Below are 24,699 nucleotides of genomic sequence, written 5' to 3'. Positions count from 1 at the left end.
TCATCTTGTATGCCTCTATTAAGTCACCTCTTAACCTTCTTCTCTCTAACGAAAACAGCCTCAAGTCCCTCAGCCTTTCCTCATAAGATTTTCCCTCCATACCAGGCAATATTCTGGTAAATCTCCTCTGCACCCTTTCCAATGCTTCCACATCCTTCCTATAATGCGCGAACCAGAATTGCACGCAATACTCCAAATGCGGCCGCACCAGAGTTTTATACAGCTGCAACATGACCTCATGGCTCCGAAACTCAATCCCTCTACCAATAAAAGCCAACACACCGTACGCCTTCTTAACAACCCTATTCTTCTGGGTGGCAACTTTCAGGGATCTATATACATGGACACCGAGCTCTCTCTGCTCAACCACACTACCAAGAATCTTACCATTAGCCCAGTACTCTGTATTCCTGTTACTCCTTCCAAAATGAATCAACTCACACTTTTCTGCATTAAACTCCATTTACCACTTCTCAGCCCAGCTCTGCAGCTTATCTATGTCCCTCTGTAACCTGCAAAATCCTTCCGCACTGTCCACAACTCCACCGACTTTATTGTCATCCGCAAATTTACTCACCCATCCTTCTACGCCCTCCTCCAGGTCATTTAAAAAAATGACAAACAGCAGTGGCCCCAAAACAGATCCTTTTGGTACACTAGTAACTGAACTCCAGGCTGAACATTTCCCATCAACCACCACCCTCTGTCTTCTTACAGCTAGCTAATTTCTGATCCAAACCGTGAAATCACCCTCAATCCCATGCCTCTGTATTTTCTGCAATAGCTACCGTGGGGAACCTTACCAAATGCTTTACTGAAATCCATATACACCACATGAACTGCTTTACCCTCGTCCAACTGTTTGGTCACCTTCTCAAAGAACTCAATAAGGTTTGTGAGGCACGACCTTCCCTTCACAAAACCGTGTTGACTATCCCTAATCAAATTATTCCTTTCCAGATGATTATAAATCCTATCTCTTATAATCCTTTCCAAGATTTTGCCCACAACAGAAGTAAGGCTCACTGGTCTATAGTTACCGGGGTTGTCTCTACTCCCCTTCTTGAACAAGAGGACAACATTTGCTATCCTCCAATCTTCTGGCACTATTCCTGTCGACAAAGATGACTTAAAGATCAAAGCCAAAGGCTCAGCAATCTCCTCCCTAGCTTCCCAGAGAATCCTAGGATAAATCCCATCCGGCCCAGGGGACTAATCTATTTTCACAATTTCCAGAATTGCTAACTCCTCCTTATGAACCTCAAGCCCTTCTAGTCTAGTAGCCTGAATCTCAGTATTCTCCTCGACAACATTGTCTTTTTCCTGTGTGAATACTGACGAAAAATATTCAATTAGCACCTCTTCTATCTCCTCGGACTCCAAGCATAACTTCCCACTACTGTCCGTGACTGGCCCTACTCTTACCCTAGTCATTTGTTTATTCCTGACATATCTATAGAAAGCTTTAGGGTTACCCTTGATCCTACCTGCCAAAGACTTCTCATGACCCCTCCTGGCTCTACTTAGCTCTCTCTTTAGGTCCTTCCTAGCTAACTTGTAACTCTTGAGCGCCTTAACTGAACCTTCATGTCTCAACTTTACATAAGCCTCCTTCTTCCTCTTGACAAGTGTTTTGACTGCTTTAGTAAACCACGGTTCCCTTGCTCGACCACTTCCTCCCTGCCTGACAGGTACATATTTACCAAGGACACGCAGTAGCTGTTCCTTGAACAAGCTCCACATTTCCATTGTGCCTATCCCCTGCAAGTTTCCTCTCCTTCCGATGCATCCTGAGTCTTGCCTCATCGCATCATAATTGCCTTTCCCCCAGATATAACTCTTGCCCTGCGGTATGTACCTATCCCTTTCCATCACTAAAGTAAACGTAATTGGATTGTGGTCACTGTCACCAAAGTGCTCACCTACCTCCAAATCTAACACCTATCCTGGTTCATTACCCAGTACCAAATCCAATATGTCCTCGTCTCTCATTGGCCTATCTACATACTGTGTCAGGAAACTCTCCTGCACACATTGGCCAAAACGGACCCATCTAAAGTACTCAAACTATTGCGTTTCCAGTCAATATTTGGAAAGTTAAAGTCCCCCATAACAACTACCCTGTTGCTTTCACTCCTATCCAGAATCACCTTTGCAATCCTTTCCTCTACATCTCTGGAACTTTTCGGAGGCCTATAGAAAACCCCTAACAGGGTGACCTCTCCTTTCCTGTTTCTAACCTCAGCCCATACTACCTCAGTAGATGAGTCCTCATCAAACGTCCTTTCTGCCACCGTAATACTGTCCTTGACTAACAATGCCACCCCTCCCCCTCTTTTACCACCTTCCCTGTGCTTACTGAAATATCTAAACCCCGGCATCTGCAACAACCATTCCTGTCCCTGCTCTATCCATGTCTCCAAAATGACCACAACATCGAAGTCCCAGGTACCAACCCATGCCGCAAGTTCACCCACCTTATTCCGAATGCTCCTTGCATTGAAGAAGGCACACTTTAAACCACCTTCCTGCTGCTGGTACACTCCTACAACTTTGAAACCTTACTCATGACCTCACTACTCTCAACCTCCTGCATACTGGAGCTACAATTCAGGTTCCCAAGTCCCTGCTGAACTAGTTTAAACCCTCCTGAAGAGCATTGGCAAATTTCCCCCCCAGGATATTGGTTCTCCCCGTGTCTGCTTGGTTTTCCTCTGGGTGCTCCGGTTTCCTCCCACATGTCCCAAAAGACGTGCTGTTAGATAATTTGGACATTCTGAATTCTCCCTCAGTGTACCCGGTCACAGGCGCCGGAGTGTGGCGACTCAGGGCTTTTCACAGTAACTTCATTGCAGTGTTAATGTATGCCGACTTGTGACAATAAAGATTATTAGAAATAAAGATTATTATTAACAACTGTTTATAATCTACATAAATGATTTGCGAGCAGGGACAGAGTTTAACATAGCAAAATTTGTGGATGATATTAAAATAGGTGGGAAAGCCAGCAGTGAAGAGGAGATAAAGATTTTACAGATGGATATAGATAGACTCAGTGATAGGGCCATGCTTGGGCACTGCCCAGACATGATCCTAAGCCCTGAAAAGCCTGTAGCTCCTTGTGTGCCCCCATCGGGCACAGTTCCCCAGGTCTCCATTGGTGCAGACTGGTTCTAACCCTGCTGACGTGATGGAATTCCTAACATGCGGGGATAATATAGTGGGAACAAATGAGATGTAAATATATGGTATGTAATTCTCAACCTTTTATGGCGGGAACCCCATTACATCAAAGGCAGGAGGTGGGGACAATCTGAATGGAAATCTAACCAGCGTAAACACCGTTTGGGGATTTCCATTGGATTCTCCACCCTCCATGGCTTTCCGCTCACTAAAAATGGGACAGAACGTCCCGGCCAATGTGTCGGATGTCTCCACTTCATTAAGGAAATCTGCTGTCTGCTGCAGCCACAACTGCAACCTCAGATCAGGGCAAGGATCACATTGTCAGTGACTGTGAATCTGACTGTGGTGATGAACGTTTATGTATCTTGCTTCTTCTAGGCGAGAGCTGGCGATATTTTCAACATCTTGCAGTTTGTTGTCTTCTGTTGTGTAAGGGAGATCACTGAAGCTCTCTATTTAGAGAGGAGCAAGTGGAGTGAGCATATGGCTTTGATAGAAATGCAAGCTTCTCTGGGATGCAGCATAATTTGAGGTGCCCACTCACTGTTTTGCAGGTGCCATATGTTAAGTCTGAGTCACAACTGCAAAGGATTCCACTTCCGCGGTGTCCACCTGGTGTGTGGCCATGTTGGTCAATGCCCAGCACCCTGGAAACATTCATGATGTCTTTGTTCTGCAGTAATCCATCATTATTTCTGAGGTTAGCTACTGGGCATGGGACTACCCACTGGCGATACCAGTGTACAATCTACACACAGGTATGTATCAAATGAAAGCCATGTAGCCACACAAAATGTGATCGGGTAGACCTTTGGTCAGCTGAAACAATGCCATTGCTATCCGGACGACTCTGAATGAGCCCTGTCATCCTTAATAGAATGAGTGGCAAACTTTGGTGATCTGCTAATATGTGGACAAAGTCCTTACACCAGCGAATAGGTGAGCAGCGAATAGGTGCGAGGGAGGAAAGAGGAAGTATTGACTTCCACTGTCTGGAATGGCTGTCCACGAGGAACTTGTCCATCAGTCAACCACAGCTCCAATTCCTCTGTCCCATATCTTCCCTTTGCTCTCTCACTGAACACTACAACTTCTGCCTGACCACAATGCAAAAATAAATACCACCAAAATAAATATTCACCAAAGCAAACTTATAAATAAAACAATGAAATATTCCACACAAAAATCAACCAATCACCCTTGTCGTTGGTCATCATGCTTTAACCTGTCCTCATGCTCCTACACAATGCTATTCCAGTGGCAGCGGGGTATCTGATGAAAAGCAGGTGACTTTCAGTGGGGGGAGTCTGCAGATGGCCTTGCAGACTATCTTCAAGCAGCTCATGCTCCAGAGGCCCAGATTATAGAATCAATGCAGTGCAGAAGGAGGCCATTCAGCCCATTGAGTCGGCACCGATCCTCTGAAAGAGCACCCTACCCAGGCCCAATCCGCCACCCTAACCCTGTAACCCCATCTAGGGGCAATGTAGCATTGTCAATCCACCTAACCTGCACATCTTTGTTCTGTGGGAGGAAACCAGAGCACCCGGTGGAATCCCACGCAGACACGGGAAGAATGTGCAAACTCCACGAAGACAGTCATCCGAGGTCGGAATCGAACTTGCGTCTTTGCCGTTGTGAGGCAGCAGTGATAACCACTGTGCTACCATGCTGCACAGATCTCACACTGAATCATCTCGGCATGTGAGTCAGCAATCTGGGCAGGCCGGTTGGCTGATTGACAAGCAACTGCAGCTGCATTGGCAGAGAGGCAGGGGTGGAGCACAAATGTTGTCATCCTGAGAGAGGGCAGCAGGTTTGTGCTCCACAGCATGACTGGTACCACCTTGGCCCACCGCCTCAGCTCAGCAGGCCCGTAATCTGCGACCCTCGATGAGGCCCTTTGACTATTGGTATCGGCAGTTGTGATGGCAGCGAGCGAAACCTATGTGACTCAAGTTTGTGTTTCCACTTCAGGCACAGACGATGGGTAGCTTAATGCTTGTGCTTCAATGAAAGCTGAGACAGTGACTGATATGTTGGGTAGGCTGGGTCGATGTGGACTGCACTTGATGCAGTGTAGCGAGAGACAGACCTTCAACACTTGATAAGATGCAACACGATATTATTTAACATCTAAACTATTATCCATGTTCAACTGTGGGTTGACACTATGCTGACTTGACTGGAGACCTGATACTTGCCTAACCAGACTTACTAGCTACCACATGGTGTTTGCACTGGCCAGCTCACTAACTCTGACTGTCTCAGAGTCGGAGACGGAGAGCACGGGAAAACTGATGCCCACTGGCTTTGTAGTGGTCGTTTCCTGTCTGGTGATTGGCTGCTCTGTCCTGTGTGCTTTCTGGTCATCCTGTGTGTCAATCACTGCCTGTCTGCACTCCATTGTATACATAGATGTATATTATGACAGTGACCATTGGGGCTACATCGGTGTGATAATGGATCTGGCTGCTATTTCCATGCTGGAAACGATGAGCCCCAAGCTCTTCACAAAACCATGTGCCATGTTATTGCTGGTCCCTTCCGTTCTCTTTGTCATTGGCTTCAAGCTTTCTGCCCACCAAGCTTTTCCTTGTGCTTCCCCGTCAGTCTTTTTCTGTAGCCTGCCCCATCAAAGAGCTCATCTGATTTTTCTGCTTCGGATCTTAAGTGCATTTTCACCTTTTGATGTTCTGGCACCTACATCAACCATCCCTTTTCCCTTGGCTTCAGATAGCTCTTGTTTGGCACCTCAACAAAGATAAATTGGGCAGCACGGTAGCATTGTGGATAGCACAATTGCTTCACAGCTCCAGGATCCCAGGTCCGATTCCGGCTTGGGTCACTGTCTGAACGGAGTCTGCACGTCCTCCCCGTGTGTGCGTGGGTTTCCTCCGGGTGCTCCGGTTTCCTCCCACAGTCCAAAGATGTGCAGGTTAGGTGGATTGGCCGTGATAAATTGCCCTTAGTGTCCAAAATTGCCCTTAGTGTTGGGTGGGGTTGCTGGGATAGGGTGGCGGTGTTGACCTTGGGTAGGGTGCTCTTTCCAAGAGCCGGTGCAGACTCGATGGGCTGAATGGCCTCCTTCTGCACTGTAAATTCTATGAAATCCCACCTCCATGTTACTCTCTAATGTATGAGTTGGGGGCTATGAGTCTTTAGCACTGCTGCCTCACAGCGCTGAGGACCCGGATTCGATCCCGGCCTCGGGTCACTGTTCATATGGAGTTTGCACATTCTTTCCCTGTCTGCTCACCCCCACAACCCAAAAAGATGTGCAGGGTAGGTGAATTGGCCATGCCAAATTGCCCCTTAATTGGGAAAAAAAAAGAATTGAGTACTCTAAATTTATATTACAAAACAATCCATGCCTTGTTGCTCTTCCATCACTGCCTGTCCAGATTGCAGAAGGTTAAGGTCATGGCGAGCCACGTGGCTTGGGGAATGGGTGAGGAGTAAAGGATGAGGTGCATGTTCAGACTATCTATAGTCTGTAAATCACATGAGATTGGGGGATGAGGGGAAAGTGGGTTGTGAGATGGATGGTTAATTAGGAGTATTCTGTCACCTTCCATGGTTTCAGCCTTGCCCTGGTCACAGTCTCAGTGATGGCCACTCCAATGATGGCATGAACCAGCCCCTCCATTGGGGGAAGAACATGAACCCTTTTCTCCTACCCGTTCACCCTTCCTGCCTCTGGTCCTGCCTTGTCCTACACGAGAGAGGGAGGGAAGTCTGTCTGTTCAGTGGTTCATTCTGTTTGTTTGATGTGGCTGTCATTTTAGAATAGCTGGCAGTGCGTGCAAGCTGTCAGATACGATGCGAAATTTGAATGGTGGGTAAATTTTAGTGACAGGTCTCTCTCCACAGATACTGCTAGAATTGCTGAATATTTTCAATGTTTCCTATTTTTATTTAATGATAGACAAGAGTTATGATTGTAGAGATTGTTTATTGGTGAGTGATTGACCAGTTGGTGGGAAATGGCATCTCCCCTCGACCTCTGTGAGCTTCTGATCCAGGACCTCAGAGTTCAATTTCTGTCTACAGTTCCCACTGCCTTTCGACTATTTGTCTGGAGGGTCTCCTTGACCCCTGGCTGTTCTCTCCTTTCCACCTGCTGTGCCATAGTTTCCAGTGCAGCATTGGAGAATCTTGGGGCAGCCTCTCTTCCACACAGTGCCATTATTGAGGTTTTCTACGTCACAATTCCAGTAGAGTTCCACAACAACTTCCAGGAGCTTCTCCAAACACAGTGCGACACCCCTTTAAGATGAACAGGCTGGCTTTAAGTAATGCAGGCTGATTTAAGCAGCAAAACCAGAAACTGCTGGAAATACTCAGCAGATCTGGCAGCAGCTGTGGAGAGAGATTGAATTCTCGGATTGAATATGACTCTTCAGAACTGAAGGAGGGTAGACGGGGTGGGTTGTCAGACATCAAAAGGGGGTGGGAGAAGTACAAAAGGAAAGGTCTGGGATTAGGATAGAGTATGCGAGCGGTTAAATCATAAAGGTGTCATGGAACAGGAGTGGTAATGATTATAGTAAAATATATTGCCCAGAGTGAGTGTAAATGCAATCAGTGCGAATGATTTAAGTAGTGCCAGCCTCTCACAGTTTTGGGTCCCCTGCTTAGCCGTCCAGCAACTCAACAACATGGTACCCACTGGCTTCAAGCTGCATTCAAGTTAGCAGACAGCAACAAATTGGCAAGCTGCCTGCACCGGAAACAGCAGGCATGGGTTAATCTACATTGTGATCACTACACCCATTTATCAGGGCTATAGAACGTAGTCTGCATTGCGATCCCTATTAAAGCACATATGGCATCAATGAAAGTTTAAGGACAAATTGACTTGTGATCATTGAAATTAAACTTCTTATAAAGATTTGAATCTCAATTTAAGAAACAATTTTTAAAATGGTTCAAAATAGGGGTTGGCATATGGTGCAGTGGTTAGCACTGGGACCCAGTTTCAAATCCCAACCCTGGGTCACTGTCCGTGTGGAGTTTGCACATTTTCCCCATGTCTGTGTGGGTTTCACCCCCACAACCCAAAGATGTACAGGTTAGGTGGATTGGCTTTGCCAAATTGCCTCTTAATTGGAAAAAAATAATTTGGTACTCTAAAGTTTTTTTAAATAGTTCAAAATGCACTGATTTGGATTATTGATTTTTATTTCCTGAAACTTGCCGGCTTTATACCTTCTGCAATTTATCCGTTGGTAGGCACTAATTCAGAAATAGTTGTACTGTCATTTTTAGCATCCTTCTCATGTTTTTCAGTGTTTAAAAGCTGTTTTATTGGAAAAAAATTCTGTCCAAAATATGTGAAAAATGACTTCTGTATTAATCCCCTTTATACTTTCTGTAATTTTATCCATGTGTATTAAAAGGATATGCTAAATACCTATTGCTTATGGTGTATTTTCTTTTCTCTTGTGAATTGTACAGTTAATACTTTTTACAATTTGTGCACAATAGTTTTGAAAAACTGTAACACAAATTGCAGCCTAGAAGACCAGAACCTGTGTATTTAATATCTTAATTGGCTGTTCAGTCACAGATGTTTATTGGACAGACATCAGGAACCAATCATTTTGCAGCTTCCCGCATGTTCCTTCCATGTGAGGTGCCTATTTGTTTCTGATTTAAAAAGGTGCTACTTGAGACGCAGTCCTGTTAGGCTCGGCACAGCTCCTAAAGGTTGCAGGAACGCAGGAACAAGGTGGTCCCTAGGATTTCTAGCACAGCAGCAGCAACAGCAGTGTCGCCTGGAAGAGCTGACAACATTACCTGTGAAGTTGCTGAAAATTATTTGTTTAACTCAAACTAGAGATACTGGGGGTGGGGGGTGGGGAACAAATCTAGGTAATGATACCCATGAAAAACCGGTGAGCTGCTTTTGATTTTATACAGTACTGTAAATTTTTTAAGTCGATTATACTAGTTTGCCTATTGGTGAAGTTGAACATTTTATATGACAGCATTTTAAACAATGTGTCTGTCAGTGTGTTAGTACAGAGATGTGCTTCAGGATCAGATTTGTATAATAATGATAATCTCATTGTCACAGGTAGGCTTACATTAACACTGCAATGAAGTTACTGTGAAAAGCCCCTAGTCGCCACATTCCGGTGCCTGTTTGGGTACACAGAGCGAGATTTCATAATGTCCAATTCCCCTAATAGCACGTCTTTCAGGACTTGTGGGAGGAAACCGGAGCACCCGGAGGAAACCCACGCAGACACAGCGAGAACGTGCAGTCTCCCCACACGATTAGTGATGGAATAGTTGGTGAATGGAGCATAAGAACAATTCTAACTATCTGAGCATTTTAATTGGATTGGGTCATTATTCCTGTCATGCCAGGATAAGGTGGTAGCATCCAAGCTCTCTCTTGCACCAATCGACTGCTCTTTATCCGCAGGGATGTGTCATTGGGTTAATGAGGGTGAATTACTTGAGTGAGCTTTCGGGATGAGGATCACTTTGGTACCTTTCATTTCAAGATCGCAGTCCCACAGATCTCTAACGGGCATATGTTCCACACCTGCTTAATCTGTCATTTTAAATTATTACTTTTAAAACAATTTTGAAAAATAATTTTAAAATAATAATTTTTGAATTATCAGTGGTGAAAAAATTGAAAATATATTTTTGAATAATGTAGAAAATGGAGGATAATTTATCGTTCGTGCAAGATCAGAAAATAATATAGATTTTGGTATAAGTGCAAACTACAAATTGTCTTGTTTTGGACAACTCATGTAAATTTTTGTTGTGACAGTTTTTATGCTCGCCAGTCCAAAAAGTGGATTTTATTTCCATTAATACATATTTGAGACTACATTAGAAAAATAGCATAGGTGGCCTTAATCAATTGATGTTGTCTGTAATGGTGATTTGCCTGACCAAGCTAAAAGAATTCAGTTTTCTTTTCAGTATCTTGAATCTAGATGAGAGCAAGATCAGACACCAAACAGATTAAATGGTGAGCCAATACTTAAAAGAACCAAATTTCAGAAGGATGTAATACATAAACAAAATGTTGCTTCCAATTCTGCTCATGCATTACACTTGTATGCATGTACTCTGAGAGAAGATACGGTGATTTTTGCATCTGTCAGTGTTTTGACTTACGAATTCCCACCTGTCAGCTAAGCAGCGATGATTGGGCTGATGAGGCTTAAAAATCGCCAAATGTTTGACCATTACTCCTTGACTACTCACTAGGTCCAGGGTGCCAACTGAAGCAAGCTCCCAGAGTCTGGCACTTAGAGCCACCAGTGGGAGCTGAGTGAGTCATCAGTATCAATGTCTGGTGAACTAATCTGGGTGTGGTTGTTTGCCATGTAGATGTGTGCTATCTTTATAACTCACGCCATACACCCATGAAGGTAATGTGCCGGATTATCTAGTCACATGTTTTAAACATCTTTAGGCTGTTTTTTGGTAGCATAGTTCAGTGCGCAACATTAGTAGATGGTTCAGACATCCATGGTGTACACATGTTTGAACCATTATTAATATTTAAACTGGGAGTGAATGTCGACTGGGTAGCTAATTAGAGTTCTCCATTCTTAAATATTTTTGAATGTAAGACTCTAGATTTTGCCTGGTTCAATTGGAAAAAAATTTTCTGGGCTTGAAAAATTATAGGTTGGATTTCTTCTGGTAGGACAAGCAGATAGGTCAATTTTGTTATCTATAAAGATACTGTGAAATAAATTGGACACAGGCAAATTAAGGCATCCGAAGGTAAACCCCATTGGCCTCCTTTGTTAACATATCTGCAGAAATCATTTGCACTGCAGAGAAACTAAATCTGCACTGCAAGTATACTTCTTTGGAATTAATTTTCTGAAGTTCATTGCTTTGGGACTGGCCACTTACCCCAAGATTATACCTGCTCCATTTCATGAATTGGAACTCATTAAACCCTTTCACAACATAGAGCTCACCATCCTGTTGGCTGTATGAAGATGGTAATGACCACTGGACAAAGTCAGAAAAATATTGATACATTCAATTTGTGTAACTTTTAGACTGTGCTTTTTGATAGTATGAAAATGTGGTCTCTTGTAAATTACTTGATGTGCAATAATATAGTGGGACAGAGTTCAGATTAGAGGTCAGAGCTGTACTTAGTTAGAACAGACCCTCTTGCATCTGGATCTTTTTAATTCAGTTCATAAGAATGGATGTTTCCTGTCTCATTTAGTTGCTTATGGCCCCTAAATAAAAGCAGTTTGAGGAGTTCTGGTCGAATTCCCAGTGGACACAAATTCACAACATAAAGTTGCCTGTAATGCAAGTTGAATTGGCATCAGTGAGCTAAGTCTCATCAATACATTATTTATTATTGCTGTTAATGTGGGGAAAGGGGTCAATTAATTTGTGTGATTTTATTTCCCCTTGTTTTCTAATCGTGCTCCTGTTGAATTATGAGTACTTTAAATCCACTTTTTTGGTAATATTTATTTGTTCTGTAGATAAGGAAGTCAATATTACAAAAGGTGGATTAACCTGGCCATAACTAATCATGTCTTTCTGTCATATTCCAAATTGGTTTCAACAGGTTAGACACAGGAACCCACATAAGAGAGCATGGGATAAGAAAATACCCGTGCCTTCCACAATGCTCTGTATAGTTCACTCTATTATAGATTGTACCCTCCTCATTTAAATTAAGGGAGTAAGTACTCCATAACTACTCCCCAAAATCAGATGAAATTCCTGAAAGTTGATGCAATTTCATTATTCAACCACAGAAGCTTGTTTGTTGTAAATAGCATCTCCTTAATTTAAACGTTGTGTCAGTTTTCCAGGAAGAAAAAGTTGAAACATCCATACATGCCAGCACACTGTTACCCAACTATTGGGCGGCACGGTAGTACAATGGTTAGCACTGTTGCTTCACAGCGCCAGGGTCTCAGGTTCGATTCTCGGCTTGGCTCACTGCCTGTGTGGAGTTTGCACGTTCTCCCCGTGTTTGCGTGTGTTTCCTCCGGGTGCTCCAGTTTCCTCCCACAATTCCCAAAAGACGTGCTGTTAGATAATTTGGACATTCTGAATTCTCCCTCAATGTACCTGAACAGGCACCGGAATGTGGTGACTGGGGGATTTTCACAATAACTTTATTGCAGTGTGCCTACTTGTGACAAGAAAGATTATTATTATTAGATATGCGACTTTCACCTCATTGTCACGCTCTTTCACTTGAGCAATACTTAGGGAGTTTAAAATCAATGGTATTCTCTAATGAGAGTGTTCAGAGAGTGGACAGATCAGAGGATTGGAGGCAGGAATGGGAGCAATATGTGTTTTTTGCTGCCATCACATTGTTTTTCTCTTCATGGCTAGTGGCATATTTTTGGTGTTTTGATCAAAAGGAAACTGACCTCTTGGGTGAAATTCCATTGTGACAATGAGGTTCAGAAGAAAGTGCAAGATTAGCAAGTGAACAAAATGCATTGTTGAAGAAACAGTGTTCGTCTGACGCTGACTGACATTGTATGTAAGTAGATCAGTTCAGTGCTTGATAATGTCAAAGAGCACAGAGGGAAGACCAATTCAACCCAGCCTCCTGGCTTACTTGCTACCTTTATAAATGTAATTTATAAATTTTTAAAATGGCAGAAGCGGCGATTCTCCAAAATGGAGACTAAGTGTTTGCGCCATCGTGAACGCCGTGAGGGGACGACCGATTCTGTCCCCCACAGGGGGCCAGCAAGGCGCTGGATCAGTTCACGCTGCTCCAGCCTCCCTCCCCGGCGCCAAATGGGCGCCGCGCCAATCCGCGCATGCGCGGGGGACTTCTTCAACGCTCCGGCCCCAACGCAACATGGTGCGGGGGTTCTGGGTCCGGAAGTGGAACAAAGTAGGCCCGGGGGGGGCGGGGGGGGGGGGGGGGGGGGGGGGGGGGGGGGGAGGCCGGCCCGCCGATCAGTGAGCCCCGATCGCGGGCCAGACCCCATCGGAGACCCCCCCCCCCCCGGTGAAGGAAAGCTTCTCCCCGACCCACAGGCCGCCCCCCGACCCTTCGTGCAGAGTTCCCACTGGCAGCGACCAGGGGTGAACGGCGGCGGGGGGGGGGTGACTCTGCTGTTTCCGTGCGACCGCTTGGCCTACCAGGCAGGAGAATCGCCGGCCCAGCCGCGGACAGCGGCCCATGACCAGCGCCGCGCCAAACGCGCCGGCGCAAATGGCGGCGATTGTCCGCACCTCGGAGAATCACTCGCCGGCGGCGTGGTGCGGTTGCGGCGATTCTCCAGCCCAGGGCGGGGCTCGGAGAATCGCGCCCCACATATTTACTTTAGCAGGAGATTCGCAACAGGGAAAAGTGACATATTGTAGCTCCCATCAGCGAAGCATTTTTAATGATTCAAAAAAAAATCAGCTGTTTTTCAAGTTTGGAAACTATTATATAATTGAGAGGCGCTAATGATTTTGAGTTTTGACCAGCAATCAAAACTTTAACAGCAAAATACATCACGGTGATCTCAGAAACATTGAAGTCGGATTCTGTCAGTGAAGGAATATTCTGACTTTTGTATATTCTATCTTCTTGAACCATTTGAAGTATACAATGAAAAAGATTGGAAAAGCAGCTGTGCTCCTAGAGACAATAGAGAATTAAAATTTATACTTAATTTTGTGAATCAAATCATCTCCTTTTTTAAATAAACACAGAAAGTGTTGGATAAACTCAGCAGGTCTGGCAACATCTGTGGAGAGAGGAACAGGGTTACCGGGAACGATCTAATGGTCTCGTCGCGTCCGACATGGTGTCAAGACGAGACTGTAAAACTGTTGCGAGATTTGCGACACTCGGAAAGTCTTGCGAGATCTAGCAAGATCTCGCGATCTGGATCTGTCCCCTGGGCGAGATCCAGATTAACATATTTAAGTGAGCCATTGGACTCATTTAAATCTATCTATGCTGGATTCTCCTGTGGCATGGGAACAAACTCCCGCATCTGGGAGACTTCATGATGGCGCTGTGGGCCAGGCGCAACTACAACTGGGGCTATCATCCAAGCTACTGGAGACCCCGGGTGATTGGGCATTAAGAGGTGGAGGCTCAAGGGCCCGTAAGAGGTAGGTTGGGGCAATGAGGGGTTGGTAGGATGGAGGCCATTTATAAATGGCGCCCTGATCCGCGAATCACCTTCCTGCATTGACGAGCTGAGCGCTTGAAATCATGCCCAACGTTTTAAGTCCGCATCACTCTTCTTCAGAATCCTTTTTTGGGTTTTTTCCCAAACAGGTAAAACATTCGTCTTGGACCAAACTTTTGGTCACCTGTCTTAATGTCTTCTCCTTTGGATTACTGTCTGTTCTTGACTGATAACATTCCTGTGAAGCACCTTGGGATGTTTTACTACCTTACAGGCACTATATAAATACAGATTGTTGGTTTCCCTCACACTCTTCTCCTCACTTTTACCCACAATGTACTATTCACTTGCCAACAGAGCAAGAAGCAGCCTGCGCTCAAACTTCCACAATTAATGACTAAAAAATTCCTAGAAGAAGCAAATGAATGTTTTTTCTTTCGCCCGTTTCTCTCCCTCTCTGTAAAGAGGTTCCTGCTCCCCACTTGGTCCCCCTGAACACGTTGCACTTGGACCTGATAAAATCCTGAACATCAGCATGTTATGACTCACCTCACAGGGTGAGATTTGAATTTTTAACACTTTTGTCTTTAAATTAAAAATATTCTCTCGTGCTGTAACATCAGTTTTGTCACAGTTTTGGTTGTTTTCAAAAATACTAATATTTTACTTGATTCTATACAGGAGTGGAGAGGAGTATCAACCAGGGTTTCCTATTCACATCCCTCCCCCTGCAGCCTGCACATTATAAAAATGTACATGTATTTTTGAATCATGTGCAGGTAAGAAATTGGCGCAGAAGCCATTCGCCACCTTGAGCCCAGACTGCCATTCAGTACCACCATAGCTGACCTGCCTCAATTCCACTTTCAGATTGGCTTTTTGATTTACTGAGAGACCAAAAAATATGTGCCTGAGCCTGTGATATAACAATGGAGCATCGAAACACTTTGGAGTGGACAATTTCTAAGATTCACAACCCTTTGAGTGAAAACAAACCTCCCTCATCTCAGTCCTAAATGCTTGACTCTTAATCCTGAGAATGTTCCCCGCCCCCACCTCATGTTCTAGATTCTCCAGACAGGGAAAGAACCTCGCCATTCATCTATATGCCATTGGCCTTGTTAGCTTCTTGCTTTACCTACATGCTCGCTTTCTGTGTTAAACGTTCCGTGAAGAAGCACACCCAAGTGTTCCTGAACATCAACATTTCAAAGTTTTGTGCCTTTTAAAATATATTCTGCTCTTATAAGCAGGATTGGGCTCCCTTGTGATGCTCCTGCAGTTGAATAGCTCAGAATCCCTGCTGTCTTAAAACGGGTGCTTGAGTGAAAATCCTAGAGGTATACCCCATCGAGTAGTCACTGCATTTGGGGGGAGAGGTTGCTGGGCCGCCCCAGCAATTTGTTTTCAATGGTTTTTTTAAAACTGAGAATGCAGTATTGAAATTGTGTTGGCAGAACGTAAATACTGTTTGTATAATTTCTAGAGTCAGAGTTTACGGAAGCAATGTTGGCACATTAGGATTCACTCAGTGTTTGTCCCTACAACCAATCCAATCCAAATAAATTCCACCAATACAGTTGTTTAGTGGGGGCAAAGGAAGAAGGCCATTTGAGTTCTGCGCAAATTCAACTCTTAAATGTTGCACAAGTAAAAAGGCAAATAGGAAAATTCTTCCTACAATAATAGAAAAATGAACTTTGTCCACTGAGACCCAACACCTGCCCTTTGCTTCTAACCCCCCTGCTCCCTCTCCTGATGACCTCCACCCTGTTGAACCCCCGCATCTTGTTACTGATCTGTAGCCTTGGTCCTTTGCAATCTCGGGAGAATGGGAGGTGTTGGGGGGGGGGGGTGTCCCTTCCGGCAGTAGCCATGACTCCTTAGTGGCATTGTTGAGCGCAAGAGCTTCCTGCTACGTGGGACGTCTGCTCCGGGTTCTTGGTGCCGTGGAAGGAGCATAAGTGGCCGTGCCACTGCCTAATTAGCATATGGTTTGGTGGACCTCCCTCAAAGAAGAACCGTGGCACTCTCACCGGCAGCAAATCGATCTTCACCCCCCCCCCAATCGCCGATATGGCCTTTTTCAGATGTCCTCTTTCCTTTCTAATATTTCCAATGGGGGCGATTGGATGGCCACGTTGTGCCTGAAAAGCAGCGCTCCACGTTACAACGTGGCAAATAGAAGCCGGGAGACCCCGCTCCCGGGGTCTACCTGGCTCGCAATGCCTCGCTAGATCTAATGCGATCTCATGAGATGTTGCAATGTGAATCCCACCCATTGTGTGAGGGATCACTTTTTGGCAAATCTGCATATTAGAGCGAGACAGCTAGTCTCATTTTAATATGCAATTTCCCAGGGCACCCGAGGTGTTGGATCTATCCTTTTGCCTCTGCGACCTCGGGTGAGCACCATCCAGTACTGTTCTCCAGAAACGGGGACCAGAAGGAACAGGCCCCGCATAGTGAGTTGGGGCTGTGTGGGGGATTCGGGGGGCATAGTGGGTGCTTTAGAGATTGGGACACCATCTAAAAATAGAGTCCCGATCTCTTGCTACACTGAGGAGTTCCAGCGAGCAGAGCTCCTCACTACAGAAAATGGGGCTATGTTTTGGCTCGTCCGCGCATTCCCCGCTGAGGCCCCCATCTATCCGGGAATGAGTTAAATAGCGCGGTGTTTCATGGCGATTCGAGCACCGGGGAATACGTGGCTAAACGCGCTCACTATGGGACTTTGTTCCCATTTAGTTAAATCGTACCCAACATCTTTTTTTAAAAAATGTCGTCAGACTTCCAGTATTGTTATTTTTGTTTTCTACAGTAAAATAATAAAACATGATTTAAAATTCTCACTGACTTTTATTTTTGAAACTACAGCCATATTACCATCTGCAGAATTCTGAGAATAGATGGGCTCCAGTTGTAAAAGAATGTTTGTTTCAGCAGAAAAACAGCGAGTTATTTGGCTGTCTGCAATTATATAATGAGGAACATTTATAACGTTACATTTTGTGCGGCTTTTGGTTAGCAGTCTAAAGTGTTAGTATTTCAACACATCATCCAGTAGTTTCCCTGCTAGTTTATATGCTCCTTTCATCCTATGATTAAAGAAAACTCAAGGGTCCCATTTGCCATACAGGCGGCTATTCGGCTGCCTTTACAATGGCTGAAAACTCATTACAAGCAGAATTATTCAGATGGTTCCAAGTAAAAGGAGATAGTACAACATATTAAAACAGTTTGCTGTCCCAGATTGGTGTCTGGCAGCTTTACAGATTCATTTGGCACACATTTTGATCAGTAGTCTCCGGGCTCATTGCCAGAGCTACTTACTGTTTTTAGTGCGCTATAAAACAATATACTCTGAGTACTGCATGATCAAAGCTCCTCTAGAATTTCCAGTTTTGTTCTGAGAAATGCCTGCAGCTAGCCTTGCACTCCACGCCAAGTCACATCCATTTCAACTGAAGCACTTTCGATTTTCATAATTTTTATGAAACATTTTAATGCACTGAATTGTTTTTTTTACTGGCTGCCGTTCACTTATTGCTTCATCCCTGAGAGGATGGTGGCGAACACTTGAACTGCTGCAGTCGGTGTGGTGAAGATCTTTCCATAGTGCTGTTGGGCAAGGGATTTTAACCCAGTAATGAGGGAGGAATGGTGACATGTTTCCAGGTCAGAAATGTGGTTTGGAGGGGAATCTGGCGATGGTGTCATTCCTAAATGCCTGCTGCAATTCTCGGGGAGTGGGGTTGTCGAGGAAGTCTTGGCATGTTGCTGTTGTTGTGCACACGTGGCAGTCATGATCTGCCATATGTCATGACAATAAATTATTATTATTATTATTATGCCATGGAGAGGATGACAATCAAGCAGGGTGCTTTGTCCTGAATTATGTTGAGCTCTTGAGCGTATTGGACAGTATTTAATCACATTTCATACTTGTGCCTTACGGAAGGTTGAGAGGCTTGGGGAGCCAGGTAGTGAGTCACTTGTTGCAGAGTCCCCAGCCTCTGGCCTGTTCTTGTAGGCATATTTATGCTGGTCCAGTTCAGATTCTAGTCAAGGGTGATTCCCTAGGATTTTGATGGTGGGAGATTGACAATGGTGATGCCATTGGTAGCAAGGAGAACTTGTTAGGCTTTCTCTTGTTGGAGATAGTCTTTGCCTGCCACTTGTGAAGCGTGGATGTTATTTGCCCCTTGTCAGCCCAAGCCTTTATTGATGTCTGGGTCTTAGTGCATGCGGGCTGAAAATGCTTCATCATCTGAGGAATTGTGAATGAGACTGAACATTGTGCAAGCATCAGCGAATATCCCCATTTCTGACTCAATGTTGGAGGGAAGCTTATTGACAAAACAGCTGAAGATGGTTGGGCCTCGGACACTCTCCTGAGGAACTCCTACAGCCATCACCTAGGGCTGATGTGATTGGCCACTGAAACCATAACCAGCTTCCTTTGTGCTCGGTATTATTCTGACCAGTCATGGTTATCCCTGATTCCCATTGACTTCAACTTTTACTAGGGCTCCTGATGCCACCTTCAGCCACTTTGCCTCACCTCTGGAATTCAGCTATTTTGTCCAGGTCTGGAGCCGGGTGACCCTGGTGGAATTCAAACTGGACTTTTGTGAGCAGGTTACTGATATTTAAGAGCTCCTTAGCACTGTAATTTTATCCCAATTACTCCCAATCATCACTTTACTGATGATTGGGAGTCTCCTGTTGGGGGCACTCATGAGCTGGAGTGGATTTTTCATGCTATTTATCATACCTGGGAAATGTTGTCAGGTCCCCATAGCCTTTGCTGTATCTAGAGCACTCAATTCTTGGCATCATGTGGAGGGAATCAAATTGGCTGAAGATTGGCAGCTGTGATTCTGGAACTCTCAGGAGGAGACTGAGCTGGATCATCCACTGGGCACATCTGGTTGAAGATAGTTGCAAACATTTCAACCTTGTAGTTTGCACTTACATGGTGGGCTCTTCTGTTGTTGAGGATGGGGATGTTCCCAGAGCCACCTCCTCATTATAGTTGTTCTAGCTGCCACATTTAAGACTGGATGTGGCAGGGTGGCAGGACTTTGTTCGGATGGACTGAATGATTCCATGACTCTGTGATCCAGTGATTTGGGCTCACATTAATTCAACAAAATGATGTCTTATTAAATTCCAAATCTCATGAGGACTCAGCAAGTCATTCCATTGAGCAGCTGAGGCAGCCAAACCAGGAAGGTTTTCATATTTTATCTCTGTTCTGCCTTGAGTTAGCTGATCAGAGTGACAGTGGCAGTCCCGGTGCCACAATTAACCTCTGATACTGGGACTTAGAACAGAAAGTCAGTGAGGTTTGACACTCCTGATGCTTTCCAGTGGCAGGGAAGGCAGGATCGGGCTTAACTGAGGTGCTTCTGGTACTCACTGTCAAAACACACGTGAATAATGGCCATTTGGGCAAGTAAAGTTTTCCATACCATCCAGCAAGAAGTTGATGTTATACTAAAGAGTAAAGAGCATTTGTAAAAATATATTGAGGAGTATGTAACACATCTGTAATTATTCAGTGTGGATTAACCTGATCATTCACTCTATTGCAACATTGTATGGTTGATGCAAATCTCAATGCAAATTTTTGGATAGTACCAATTTAGAAGGCAAGTTAACATCTGAGAGCAGAATGTGGATTTATTGGGGTGCATGTGATTTCCACACAGTGCCACTCAACTGGTGTCAACCCAGGAGTACATTTGTCTGATTCACTGAGACAGGTTGGTGGGCTGACCCAGTAACACAAAGAAAGTCTCACTGTCCGCCATCTTGTTTTTCTCCATTCATTCTCAGGATGTAGGTATCACTGGCAAGGATGACTTTTAGAACCCCTCCCTGTTGGCTGTCCTTGAGAAAGTGGGAGCGGGCCTTCTATTCGAACTGCCGCAAGTTTGTGTGGTGAAGGTGCTCCTACAATGCTGTTGGAGAAGTTTCATGATTTTGACCCAGTGAAAATAAAGAACCTGAACAAATCATTGGCAATTCACTTTGAATTGTTTCTGGCTTTTCAAGACTAACCCATCACAAGTGCACAATGCCACACCTCTTCAATCAATATAAAAACATATCAAAATGTTTTAGCGATAGACAACTTAGATCAGTGCGCTACAATAATGAAAAATATGCAAGTTTTGATTATTGCTTCTGTACATCTAAAACTAAATTCTGTGTGATTTACTTAATATTGATGATTGATGCAGGGATTAACAAAGATGTGTCCAGTTACAGAAATTTTAAAGAGGTCCGGCTTGTTTTCTTCAACCTACTTCATGTTTTCAAAATTATGAAAGGAACCAATTAAGCAGTTCACTGAGGTGAAGCCTGCAATGAGAGAAAAGGTTCGGGTTGAGCAATAAGAAGGGAAACTGGCCTGAATGTTTTCACCCATGGAACAGAATTTTAAAATAAGTGGTCAGGGACGGTCAATGAAGGGGAGAGTTAATTTTGAATGAGAGATTAATGGAGATGATGAGAAAGTGGAGCTGGCTTGTGGAAAAGGAATGTGCTTACAGCCTTTCCCGTTTCTAACAATCTTTACATAATGTACTGCATCTGTAATTTTCCTCCATGTTGGTCAACAGAATGTTATTAATCCCAGATTGTACGTGGAAATGAGCCATCAATTTGCACTCCACATCACAAGAGGCAATTTAACACATCTTTTATTATGTTTTTCCACAGTATTCACAGGTGTTAAAATATAGGTTAACATGGACATCACAAAGGGGAACATGCTCTCTTTGATCCTGGCTACTATGGTTCTCACCGTCTTGTTCTTACCCGGTGAGTGGGATGATTATAACCTCTTTCAATATTTAATGAGAGATTTTCTATTTTATTCCTGCATTTATGATGATTAAATTCTACACATCTGCACCGCATCTGGTTAAATATCCAAATTGTTCCAATTTCAAAGCCAATTATTGTTATATTAAATTATTACATATTATTTTATATTAAATTTCAAGTGTATGCAAAATTATATCAATTTGCAAATATAATAATAATAAAAATAATAATAGATAATTAATATCCAGACTTTTAATAGTCAATTTACTTTTGTACGATACTGGGCTATTTGTCGAAAAGGCATTCTAATATATGCAATAAATTCAACCCTGAAAAGAAAGTCTGCTCGTTTGGACTTCTCCTCAGCTTTGTCTTAAAGTCTTGATCCTTGCCTCATGGGGCTGCTCTTTTGGATATCTGCTATTTTTTAGGTGATTCCCTGTCCAATACATGCTGAAACCAGAGTTAATGGAATTGTGGCTATTAAAAGTGTACTCAGTTAGCTAAAGTAACCTCACGACAGATTAAAAGCTCCTGGATATTGTAAGCCAGTTTTTAGTTTTTAATATTTGATATCACTAATGTTCCCTGCTCCATAGGATGACACAGCACAGAAAGATACCATTTCAGCCCATCTCAAATATTGGCTATTTGAATGGGGCCCCAATTGGTCTCATTTTTCTTCTCTCTAGCCCTGCATATTTTCCCTGTTCACATACATGTACCCAGTTGAATATTGAAAGTTACAAATGATTCTGCTTCCACTGTCCTTTCAAGTAGTGGATTCCTGATCATAGCAACCCACTGTGTGCAAAAACAAAACTTCTCATTTCCTTTCTGCTTCTTTTTGACAATTATCTTAAATCTGTCAATCTGTGTCCACATGGTCACTCATCCTCCTGCTGGAGGAAACAGTTTCTCTTTGCAGCAATTGTTAGAACTGCCAAGTCACCCAGGTGACATCCTGAGGCCATCCACACGGCATGTGGCATACTCCCCGAATATGCTGTTTTTGAGGGGACGGAGCATCGCCCCCAATTCCAGCGTAAATGTGGATTCTCCGGCAGATTGCCGAATGCGATTTCGCCGTTGCCGATCAGAGAATTCAGCCTGAGATCTTCCCACATTTTGCCATTCTTTGAAGGCGAGCGTGATTTACCCTGACATTGTGAAGGGTGTGGCCTAAACACACGGGCAAGTCCGGCTTCACAGAGATCTGCCTTTCGAAAAGGATGCCCTGAACGCAAAGTGAAATTAAAGACCCCTCCCCACCATGGACCTCATGCTCCCCCCCCCCCCCCCCCCCCCCCACAAACATAGATCACTGGCCTGATCTCTGCCCCCACTCCCAAAATAGATCGCTGGCCTGATCTCATCCTGCCCCCCACCACCCCGAACATAGATGGTCAACGTCAGGGCATTGTTGCACTCCCAATGGGTCACCCTATATGCCCGTCCCTTCAGGCCCCACCCCTTCTGGTCCTGCCCCTGGAATCCTGGCAGTGCCAGTCCAAACATCGGGGGGCTACAATGGCCTCCGAGTCCCCCAGCGTGTCATCACATCTCGACTCCCTTTGTGGAGAGCAGTAGTGATTCCCACCGGCAGCACATCCTGTCGGCGGGAGGGAAAATTGCACATTCTGGAAGATCCGGCGTTAAGCCGATTTTGAAAATTAAAATCTATTTAAATGAATGGTAATCAGGTTCACACCCTTGCTGTGCCTGAACCTGACTACATCTTCTGGGAGGGTCCGGGAATATCACAACCTGTTTGGCACCCAGCGCAAATCTCCCAGAGTTTTTCCGATATAGCAGGATTTGTGCTGGGAAATTGCCCCTCGAAGTCTTTCCAATGTTTGTGTGGAATGCATTCTGCACTATCAGATGAAGTGTGATACAAACAAAAATATGATGAAACTGTAGAGGAATATGACAAAGGTTCTTTGTTCAATTATTCACCAAATTCATTGAATGCCTTTTTTAAAATGGGAAAAACATGGGAATACAAGTCACACAATAATGAGTTCCTGATTAGTTAAGAGTTGCGGGTTGTGGATTGTTGTTGCCAGTCAGCAGAAATACGCCTTTGATAATCATAACATCCAGTTTGCCCCGTCCTGAAAAATACAATTCTCTAAATTATCCATTAAATAATGGAAACAAAAACATTCTGCAATATAATTTATAAGTTTAACAAATGACAAATTGTTGCAATGAAGCATTGCAATACTAGCCCTCTTTGATGTTGTCCATCTACAAGTCACTTGTCACAATGCCTGACCTATGCAGCTGCCATTTTTATATCCTCAGTATGTAACATGGAGGGAACGATAAAATATGTATATTATATATATGAATGTAAAGAAATCCCTTGGAGGGCGTTAAAGGGTGTACTGTAATTCAATACCAATATTGGATGATCTTGACAAGCAGTAACTATGTTAATGACAAAAAATAAACTTCTCAACTAAATTCCAGCTGTCAATCAAACTCCCAATTATCTTTTTTTGTTGTTAATCCTTGGAATTTGGGCATGACTAACAATGCCAGAACTTATTACCAATCCCTAGTTGCCCTTGAGAAATGCCTTTTTGAATGGCTGCAACATGTCTGGTACTACGACTGCTGTTAGATGAGGGGTTCCAGGATTTTGGCCCCGCGACTGTTCTGTACACTGTGCCATTCATCTCTCAAGCTTCATTTAACTTCTTTATAATACTCAAAATTTCCAGCAAGTAATTTGTTTTAGGTGTTATGGGACAGGAAACATGCATATTATTAAAGCTAAATAAAACCAAAATTAAGATACATTTTAAAGGTACAATTTTACTCTTAAATTGTAGAGAAGGAATCAAACATAAACGGTGCTGGTGGTTCATCTGAGTTGTTTGGTGAATTAGCTTTAAATCATTCTAAAACAAGATTCTGTTGTTTACTTTGTTGTTATTTTTGAATATAAACCTGGAATAAATCTGCAAAATGCCTGGCCAGGAGGCTGTAGAAGGTTTTATTTCGAGAATGCCTTGGGCAAATTGGTTTGGCTTTGTAGTTTTAGGCCTGACTTTCCAGTTAGTCACATTAACAACTAACTCCTGCTGATTTAGTATTGGGATTAAAGACCGAAAGCATTTGAAGATTGCGCCACTAAAATACCACCTGTAGCACTGAAACATAAGGCTCTGGTGTGAGCACAGAACATCCTAGTTAGCAGGTAGTGGATTTTCTCTTGTTCTTTCAGTCTGTCACATCTGGTTTGTCTTGTTGCTGTTCTCTTTCAGACATGCTGGAGGCTAACGTGCTGCGCCAGCTCTTTAAAAGGAATGGTAAGTAACCCGCTGCATGCTAATGGAACGGTGCAAGAACCATCTACGCAGCTAACAATTACCAAGGGGGGATCCATTTGCTTTCTTTCTAGCGAAAGCTTGTTAAAAGGCGGCAGATCAGGAGGTCTCCCAGATGATGCAGTCAGTAGCTGGGCTGTCTGGTATGTTATTAAGCCCTTTGAGCAGGTGGGCCTCAGGTTTGATCTCTGCCCTGTGACCAG

General features: G+C 43.9%; 1 protein-coding gene across 1 annotated transcript in view; it reads left to right on the top strand.

Moving 5' to 3' along the window:
* Nucleotides 1-8,897: 8,897 nt before the first annotated feature.
* Nucleotides 8,898-24,699, top strand: part of LOC140389946 (uncharacterized) — a 41,620-nt gene continuing 25,818 nt past the window's right edge. Inside the window, exons 1-3 of the mRNA XM_072474628.1 lie at nt 8,898-9,086; nt 21,048-21,149; nt 24,434-24,478. Coding sequence (XP_072330729.1) covers nt 21,077-21,149; nt 24,434-24,478 — 118 coding nt within the window. The 5' untranslated portion in view covers nt 8,898-9,086; nt 21,048-21,076. The remainder of the gene's footprint in view (nt 9,087-21,047; nt 21,150-24,433; nt 24,479-24,699) is intronic.

Source organism: Scyliorhinus torazame, chromosome 14, assembly GCF_047496885.1.
Source record: "Scyliorhinus torazame isolate Kashiwa2021f chromosome 14, sScyTor2.1, whole genome shotgun sequence".
Lineage (NCBI taxonomy): Eukaryota > Metazoa > Chordata > Chondrichthyes > Carcharhiniformes > Scyliorhinidae > Scyliorhinus > Scyliorhinus torazame.
Note: the sequence above shows the minus strand (reverse complement) of the source record. Positions and strands in the feature narration are given on the sequence as shown.